Source organism: Adelges cooleyi, unplaced genomic scaffold (genome assembly GCF_023614345.1).
Source record: "Adelges cooleyi isolate 19-005CV unplaced genomic scaffold, UGA_ACOO_1.1 ACOO_flye_CR_arks_rails_tigmint_CR_PRNA_53, whole genome shotgun sequence".
NCBI classification, from domain to species: Eukaryota; Metazoa; Arthropoda; class Insecta; order Hemiptera; family Adelgidae; genus Adelges; species Adelges cooleyi.
This window is the reverse complement of record NW_026096219.1, coordinates 199,867-209,942: the sequence shown is the minus strand read 5'-3', so window position 1 is coordinate 209,942 and position 10,076 is coordinate 199,867. Positions and strand designations below refer to the sequence as shown.

Genomic DNA, 10,076 nt, shown 5'->3' with positions numbered 1-10,076 from the left:
TACCATTGCATACCGGTATTGACTTATAAGCCGCAATGCCGGTACATATTTTCAATACCTTCGTAACCTATGGCTGGCTACTCTGATAAGTGTAAACCGGACTTAACAATTGTATTGAACAGTTCATTACCTACATAATAAATAATTATAAGACAATGGAGAGCAAAAAATCTAATAGAGCACGGATTGAATTTAAATTTTATTTTGAATAAAGAAGCAAATAGTCAGTGTGAGAATTACATTTTCCAAATACAGTCTGGGTATTTAGTTATTTGATTAATTTTGGTAATTAGATTACATGTAGTTTATTTTTGCCCACACACAACCGCGTCCTTCAATGCGGACAGTTGTTTGTTCAACCCTTGGATTTCGCACACCATTTGTTCCGTATCGTCCGACCCGTCGTCACATTCGTTGTTGTTGTTGTTGTTGTTATTCGACGAGTATTTCTCTAGAATAGCGTGGACGTCGTCACACGGTTCTGCCGGACAAGGGCATCTATCGACGGGCGTAATCTTTTGCACGTGACACACGTCGTACGATTGTTGTTCGACTTGGTTGCGCAAGTCGCAAGTCTCCCTGTCGAGTTCGGCGATTTTCGCGCACCTGGATTTCATTTTGCACTCCAACGCTTGTGTGTTGCTCTCCAGCCTGCGCACTTTGCTCCGCATGCTCTGCTTGATTTTCTCCACGGCACACCGCATTTCGTCCACCGAACAACTCAACGTGCTCAGTTGTCGCTTCTTTTCGTCCATCTCGGACGCTTGACAGTCGTTTTTCCGACGCAGTTCGTCGATTTCCCGGGTTTTCCGTACGGTTTCCTCGCGAATCCCGCAGTTTTCTTCCGTCAATTCTCGGACACGCGCCACCGTGTCCCGACGATCGCGTTCGTTGGCCGCCGTCAGATCGGCCACCATCGCCTCCAACTTGCAAATGCTGGACTTCTGATCGCGCAACGCACACTTTTGTTCGTCCAGTGTGGTCTGCAGATCGCACTGATTCCGTCGCTTGCACTCCAGTTCGTTGGACAGGGTGTCCCGCTCCAGTGTCAACTTTTGCTCCGTTCTCACCGAGCAAGCCTTGGCACTGGCCAACTCTTCGTTGGCACGCTTTAGGTCACACTCCAACCTGCGTGCCGCGTCCCTCAACCGATCGTATTCCCTGCGGTTTTCGTCGAGCTGTTTGCGGAAAGCGCAAATCGATTCTTCTTTACCGTTTATGCTGCACTGAATTTTGGTAATTTCGTTGTTCAGGTCATTGACTTCAGTCTGTGTAAACCCCAAATACAATAGTTTAATTACGGCGTACAAATCTAAGACGTCAGAGTCGATGATTGTCTCGTTGTTATGGTAAAAGAGACACAACAAATTTGTTATCTTCATAAAGTGTACTCAATTGGGTAATGGACGTTCAAGGGCCAAGACAAACTGCGATGTCGCAGTGGCATAAGTAAAGAAAAACATAGTCGTAACCAAATTTACGTTTTACGATTATTCCAGGTAACATTTTAAAGAAGTGTGATATGCTAAAAATGAGAGCTACATAAAAATTAATGCTATAAAATATTCCTCTGTCCCCAAAAAATCATAATACAACAAATAGTTTATCCTTACATTTTATTTCTTTATTATAATTTACGGGCATAGCCCAGATTTACATATCAGTGCTTAATACATAAAAATAAAATTTAATATACAATAATTAAAAATAGACGAAGAGAAAAATATAGCAAGTATAAAGTGGCCAAAAAAAAAATATATAATGTTATTAAAAGGTGACCAATGGGTCTTCATTGGCGTGTCGCATAAGGCGAATAAGGGGAGAGTTTTGAAGATAATTGGAAGACAAATATGGAAAATAAAAAGGGGCAGAATTTCTAGTTTGACGGACAGGTACTCTGAAATTAATATTGGCTAACAATGAGGGAGAGTCTACCAGGCCGGAAAGAAGGCCAGATAAGAATCTTTTGTCAGCCATATGCCTACGATCTGCAAGGCTGGGCAGTATTTTGAAATAAAATACTGTAAATACAATAGACATATTGATAAATATGCAAATAAATTGCACTAATAGATTACATGCCAATAAATATTAATTATTAAACTTATAACCTAAAAAGGCGATAGTAGAGTAACAAATTTGAAAGCTGTACTAGTGAGATGTGATTTCGTCATTCTGGTCACACTTCAGCTCTTCGTATCGCTTACTTCATAACATTTTACATATTTTCCGTAGAAGTACTTACTTGAGTTTCGCACAGTTGAATTTTAACGCGTTTTGTATCTCTTTCCATTTTATCGATTTCAGCCGATAGATGTTGTTCATTGCGTTTCGACGATCGCATTTGTTCGGTTACTCGGTCGTTGTCGTTTTTCAATTTCTCCTTTTCGCATCGCAACTTTGCTTCAATCGCATTTGTCTCTTGGTGTTTGGCATATAACGCATCGTAGTTTGCTGACAGCTGAGCAAACATTTCTTTGTGCTTGGTCGTCACCTGGTCTACCCAATTGCCCACGTCGTTCATTTGCTCGCGTAGCTCTTCTTTTTCCACCATAGCTGTATCAAATGTGACGACTTTTTTTTCTAGCTCACATATTCGAGTACGCATACGATCTAAAGTGTTTTTCAATTCCCGATCGGTTTCTTCCGGGCATTGCTACAACAAATCGATATTACATTTTTATTCAAAAAACATTTGAATAAGAAATCGCAGCGCCTCGGACTTACTACCGGACATTTCCTCATTATAAATAATATTACTTGTTTGTCTATTATAATTTTTAAAATCTTCTTTTGAAATTTTTTAATTAAGTTACAAACTATTTAAAACGCTATAGAAAACTAACTTAACAGGTTTACAGCGAGTAAACTAACTAATAAACTAGTATGCTAGGCGACTAAATTTCAACATATCCGATTGTTTTTTTTAATAAACTCCCTTTAAGATTCCCTTCTGTTTATTCTGTGTAAAAATTGGGTAGATAACATCTTTATAAACACGGTGACACCTAACAGAGAAAATAATAGATATATATCTTTGTTAACTTTTATATGGACACGACGTAGTAAAATTTAAAATTATTATAAACTAGCATAATATGTCCACGGCTTGTCGTCGTGACCGTAGACAATAATTATACAACTATTAATTTAAATAAACTTAAATAATAGCACTAGAGTAGTCGTCCAAATATACCGCTTATTTAAAATTAAATACGACGGTCACCTTTGCTGATAAGCTGCGCCGGGGTTTCGCTTAATGGGCAATTAGGGAAGCACAGCCCGGCCGGGTATCGTCATCGCAGTCCGGTTAATAGTCCAGACCTTGGTGATGGCAATACCCGACCGTGTCAGGCTACTAGTAATTGCTTCAATTTGTTCATAATAAAATAAAATGGCACAATAAAATACAATAAACAGTCGCGTGATTTTATCGATGACGAGATGATTGCTATCAATATTTTCTATGACATTTTATTTTAGGTTAACAAAATAAATATCGATTCCGAATATTTATAAAAATACAACTTAATATTGTAGGGTCAGGGGTGCATTAAAAATATTAGGTAATACATTTTAATTATTTTGGCGGAAATTGGAATATAACCTTCGTATTTTAATGTTATCATGCAACTCAATAATTTTTTATACCGATCATCTGTTATAAATGTCAAATGCATCGGTCACAGGGCAGAAAACTGTGCCCTGGCTCTGGATAGGTACCTATGAATAATATGATTTATGCCATATAGTTTTGATTTTGCAACAGAATATAAATACTGAAATAATGCATTTTTTTTTTGGTGCTACAGTTATTGGAAAACAAATATATTTTTTTAACACCGGGTATTAAGGATTTTTTTTAAAAAATGATCAATAAAACTAATGGCATCATTCTGACTGACCTCTTTTTGCGATTAGTTCGTCATATATATAAGGATAAGATTTTCCAGAGAATATACAAAAGTTATACGATCACAGCTGTCGTTTATAATATACGTCACCACACGGAATGTGTGGCAGAGGCATACATATTTAGCTGGAAATGAAAGAGTATCGAATCTGTCAATCCGGAATTAGTATCCAGTCTCCTTTACAAGCCAGTACATTTTTTTTTTAATACATTTTTTTATAAGTAATACAATGTCTTGACATTATATAATGCAATTTATTCTATTGTAATTATTAATAAATTATTTTTAATACTTACTATTGTCGACAATAGCATTTTCTTGTTCTATGTTTTCACTTGTAGCTGGGGCTTGTCTAACTGTGATATCTGGTGGTATGAATATTTGGGACTATAATACTTCTGGATTTACAACATTCCTTGTCGTATTGCCGCCGATAGAATCAAGAATTTGTACTCCAATTGATTCAGATGACGCACTATGGAAAATGCCACATAAAATTGTCCATGTTTGTGTAAACATGGGAGAAGGTAAAAAAAGACTGACAACGTCAAATGAACTGCCCTTGGGACTTGTTGATGGTCACAGAGAAAGCCAAATAAACTGGAAATTGTATCCGCCTCATAGAGAACGGTAAACCGTGTCTTTCTCGTTGGAAGTCTAAACACTGTTGAATACCTAACATAACATGTGTGTTTATCACGACATTATATATATATATATATAATAAACACATGTATCCTGATGTTGCAAAATGTAGTTCAAATTATTTACTTCCACTCGAACATAAGAATCACAGCAAAATTGTTGATGCATTGTTGAAACTGTTGAAGCCATACTTATGAAAAACATCTGAATTTAATTATTACATTCACCTTGTGTCATCTCTTTTAATGCTGCCAATCGCCCCTCACGCCCTTTCCTGATCTCTTCTAATATCTTATCTTCTGTTCCTCGAGTTGTTTGTTTATTATGAGGTTTCTTAAATATATCGTACAAACTATGATTTGTATCTGTATTGGATGTTTGTCCAGAATTGGAAGGGCACATTTCCTCTATCTCAGTTTCCGCAGTTTGTTCAAAACTTTCATTTTTAGGTATTGCTGAACAGCTAAGTTAGGGTTGTCAGTGCAGGTTATTTTTTCTACAGAAATATTCGATTTAGTTTTGAAAATAATATAATATACATAATGTATATGATATATTTTAAATCATATTGTTTTAATTTAAAGCAGTATCGTTCAAAAGAAAATTGTCAATATCATTAAAAATAGTAGTTTTTTCCTTCTAAAGTAAATCCATGTTATGATAATTATTTATTGAATAATAAAATAATAACGAAATAGTTAAAAAAATTAACAATAATGCAAAAAAAAAAAATCGTATTTAACTTCTTTCGTCTTCGATGTCGTCTAGTTAAACACGTTGATGTTTTGGCCATATTTTGCTCTCCGGTATCCACGTAGTGTGCTGCTTCCGAAGTAGACATTTTAATGGAATACTCAATAATTGTACAGTAGGGTCTCTCGTTAATCCGAATGGGTTTGGGAAAAGGGGTCGTTCGGATTACCGATTTGTTCGGATCTAAACTCAAAAAACAAAATTGAAAAAACAGTTAAATGTTTAAGGCACGATGTCCATAAAAACGGCTTGTTTGACGAAAATTTACAAAGATGGCTTTTTTGTAGGGAATTCAATTTCTTCAAGAATATGTATCATTAGACATTTTCAAGTCAATAATTTACAAGGTTTGGATAAGAAATGCCATTAGTGTAAAAAAACTGTCAGTCGTCATGATAGGTATCTTAATATTAATATTAAGGGCTCTAACTTTCACCATAACTTATTTTTTATCATCATCATTAATAATTTTTTCATACTACGTACCGTTCAAAAAAAAATTGTTCCTTTTTTTTGACCCAGTCTAGTATAGATATATTACTAGTGTTGCTGAGTATACACTATTTTTAAATAAAATAATATTAAGTTGTGTTAATATTAAGTTAATAAATATGAACATCAAAAGTTATGTATAAATATAAATCTCATATTAGCAGATTTATATTGTATTGACATATATTATAAAAACTTGTATGGATGTTTAGCCAACAACACTAATTAAACGTTTAAATTAAAATATCAACTGAGCATTGTATGAATATAAAGTTTTTTATGTTTGACATTTAGGTTAATTAAAGGTTATAGTAAGATTACAAATAATATTAAATTTAAATATTACAATTTAAACATGTACTGTGTTATATAAACATTAATATATAAATATTTAAATTATAATGCACAAATAATGTTTATACTATGTTCAAAATAACTAACATTAAACATATGTTATATGGGACAGTACCAAGGTAAGAGTTAAGTTTTGTTTCTTTAGAGCTCAATTTATATAATCAAATACGTTTAGGTTGTATAATAAGTGATCAATATTTTTTATGGCATTATTGTTAATTAATCTATCCTATAGAAGAATTATTTGCTATTTAAAATTATGCAACCACATTTTATAAAACCTAGTTTTAACAAATAGTCAAAACAATGAGGTTTAAATAGGATTAATAAAATATAATTAATTTAATTAAATAGGTTTAATGATGATTAATATATTTAAATAGAAAAGTGATTTTAAATATGAACAGCATTTTATTACTTTTATTTTTATTATTATAGTATATGTGAGTATTATTGTTTTATGTTTATTTTCAACTAAAAATATAATTAATACAAATTTGTAATTACAGAGTTAGTTAAAATCTAATTACAGCCGTAAGAAAAATAATAATTACCAAAATGCTGCACTAATTATTTCTCTTACAAAAGAGGCATTGTCAACTCACCTAGGTCGCATATGTAAAACTATTAGTTCAATCATTATCTAATTACCCACCACCACTATATAACAGGAGAGGCCGTCGCCTCTACTGAGAAGCAGGTTCGGCGCCACTGACGATTTACTACTGAAATGGGATTTGTCCCCTTTGTGTTGTAAACTGAAATTTCCGAATGGTATATCTGATATTCAGACAGTCGGATTTGACACAGAATTTATTAATACAGAATGATAATAAAATCAAAATTGATAATAATGGACTTGTCCCTTTTCTGTTTGTGCAGGTGCCCTTAGGAGCGGTATTGGGCTTTACGACCCCACACATTCGAGTCTACAGTCTTATAAATGATTGGTCATCTGAGGCCTCTGGGTTGGTTGGACTCGTGGGGGTTGTTGGTTCGCTAGGTAAGATGCTACTAGCCCCAGACTAAGCCATCGAAAAGATATACTCTTTTGTCCCCTTTCTGCAGTTAGCGATTCATTTACAGATAATCGTTAAAAATTGCCATCAGTTATAGGGTGGAAAAATACCGTGAACGCCAATAAGAATTATTCTGTAATAGTAGTAATTTTATACAATTTTTATTTTAACACATTGGTCGTGTTGATATGTCGAATAGTGTTCAACCGTGTTCCAGTTTAACTAGTTTGCTTTGTACATTAACGTTAATTAAATTGCTTATATGAGCAAATACTTTTACATATATACGTTTTGTACATTATTTTGTGAACTTGTGTATAAAATTTCGATTCAATCCCATTCTTCGGGTTGTCTCCTTCGTATCGTATCCCGAAATTCTTTGATCATTTTATGAAAATCCTGGTTAAAGTTCGGTGTTTTAGGATGTTCTGGTGGTGTGGTATTATGGAATCGGCGGTCCGGCCATTCGATTGACTCGCTACATTTGTTTGGGTTTTCCATTGCCTTGTCTTCACGACGGCTCAGTTCCATATTGCCACTGAACAAAGTATGTCGATTGAACCCGGGAATGTATTAATAAATTTTGTTATAGCATATTTATTTTTTGTTCAAATCAATATCAGTGGTTTCCATAGCCGCAGCCATTCACAATCGATTTACTATACAACTTTTCGGGGCCAAAAATATATTTTTATTAACAAATCCCCCTTCCACAAAAACTCGACACCAAATTTTAATTTTCAACTGACAACCATTTGATAATTAGGTAATTTAATTTTTCAGGATTAGTTTTAACAATTATTTCTTGTGTTACAGTAATTTGCAATGAACTCATTGAAGGATTTATGGTAAAAATATTCTTTTTTTAATTTTAAAATTTTAATGTTATGTTTACGCACTGGCTTTACATTTTCAATGGTAAGGACGTAAATACAGCCACAACTATTTTTAATGACACTGTCTTAAGTGCCATGGATTTGTTCATTCCCAAATTTACTTCCTATCAAGGAGTAAATGCTTTCCGCCCCTTGGTTCACTTCTGAATTATGAAATATGATTCGCTATAAGAAAAAGTTACATAAACACTTTAAACAATCAGGTAATCCTTTAATCCTAGATCAATTTGTAAATGTCCGTCGTAGGTGCAAAATACTCTCCAAGCAATGTTATGATAATTATTTACTAAAAATCCAAAATAATCTAATTACTAATCCTCGTTCCTTCTGGAAATTTGTTAATGATAGGAAAAATCTAAATGTGTTGCCTGACACAGTGCGTTATGGAAACACTATTGCTGATAACACCCAAGATGCTTCTATCTTATTTGCCAATTACTTTTCTACGGTTTACTCAAACGATACAATGCCTGTCACTAGTGTTGACTTACGTAATTTACCAAACCAAGATTTACTAGACATATCTAATTTCGATATATCTTTAGCTGAAGTTTTTGAGGGCATTATGTCTTTAAAAAATGACTTTGTCCCTGGTCCTGATAAGATTCCAACAATAGTTTTAAAAAATTGCGTTTATGTGTTAACAATACCAGTACACTACATATTCAATTTATCACTGAAGTCTGGTATTTTTCCTTCATGTTGGAAAGTTAGCTACCTTACACCCATTTTTAAATCGGGCGACAAGGCCAATATTGTTAATTACAGGCCCATTTCTAAATTGAGTGCATTACCTAAACTTTTTGAAAAAATATTATACTCTAAGCTTTCTGTTAGGGTTAATCATATTATTTCTAGTCAGCAACATGGGTTTATGCCTGGTAAATCTAATTTACTAGAATATTATTCTGAATTAAGTTCAATTGTTGAGAAAGGTGGCCAAGTTGACAGTATATACACTGATTTGAGGAAAGCGTTTGACTCTGTGAATCATAATTTGTTAATAACTAAATTGAGTGTTTTAGGTATCAGGGACCCTTATTTATCCTGGTTAAAATCATATTTAACAGATCGAACTCAGCAAGTAAAATTAGCTTCAAAGGTATCCCACGTAATTAATGTTAGCTCAGGCGTACCTCAAGGGGGTCATTTATCACCCATTTTATTCTTATTGTTTGTTAATGAAATCCCGAATATTTTTAATCATTGTAAATGTCTAATGTTTGCGGATGACCTAAAAATGTACATGGAAATTATATCTGAGGCTGACTGTTCTAAACTCCAAGACGACTTAAATAAATTTGAAAACTGGTGTTTGAACAATGGTCTTTCAATAAATGCGGAAAAATGTATGAAAATATCATTTTCCCGTTGCCGTAACCCTACTTCAGCCTAATACTTAATAAATAATCGAGTTTTACAAAATGGTCAACAGCTGAAAGACCTTGGTGTTTATTTTTCCTATGATTTATCATTTCATCAGCATATCCAAAACATAAAACTATAAGCATTAAAAACATTAGGTTTCATTAGGAGAAATTGTTATAATTTTTCAAATTTAATGTGCATTAGAAATCGGATGCATTACAATTCCGTTCTGCATTTATTAAATCTCGATATGCTCGCATATAGACGTAAGTTAAATGATTTAATTTTTATACACAAGTTGCTTAATAATGTTATCGATAGTCCTGAACTCCTAAGTAAATTGTTATTCCATATTCCTTCCTACAACTCTCGCCTACGTCCAACTTTTCATGTTAGTTTCCACCGCCAAAATTATAGTTTTTTCACTCCTATTAACCGCATTTGTATTACTTTTAATAACTTACCTCCCTCTTTTGATGTCTTTCATGACTCCCTTCTTGAATTAAAATTGGCTCTTACCCACAACTGATTTAGGCTCATTTATACTTAATCGTCCAATTTTTGTCATATTTATATATTTTGTTTGTTATCGTTGTTATAAATATGTTTTTCTTTATTGATACTGTTTATAATTT

The 10,076-nt window shown here is 33.5% G+C and overlaps 1 protein-coding gene across 1 annotated transcript; it reads right to left on the bottom strand.

Moving 5' to 3' along the window:
- Nucleotides 1–305: 305 nt before the first annotated feature.
- On the bottom strand, nt 306–2,745 carry LOC126842505 (early endosome antigen 1-like). The gene is made up of 3 exons (XM_050579515.1): nt 2,728–2,745; nt 2,246–2,656; nt 306–1,268 (listed from the first exon to the last, which is right to left on the bottom strand). Exons 1-3 carry the CDS (start codon nt 2,743–2,745, stop codon nt 306–308), a joined length of 1,392 nt encoding a protein of 463 aa, XP_050435472.1.
- Between the last annotated feature and the right edge of the window lie 7,331 nt (nt 2,746–10,076).

Bases quoted from the DNA above. Each gene is read 5' to 3' on its own strand.
- LOC126842505 (XM_050579515.1), bottom strand. The intron at 1,269-2,245 runs GTAAGTACTTCT...GGGTTTACACAG, and splicing joins TTCAACTGTGCGAAACTCAA to ACTGAAGTCAATGACCTGAA.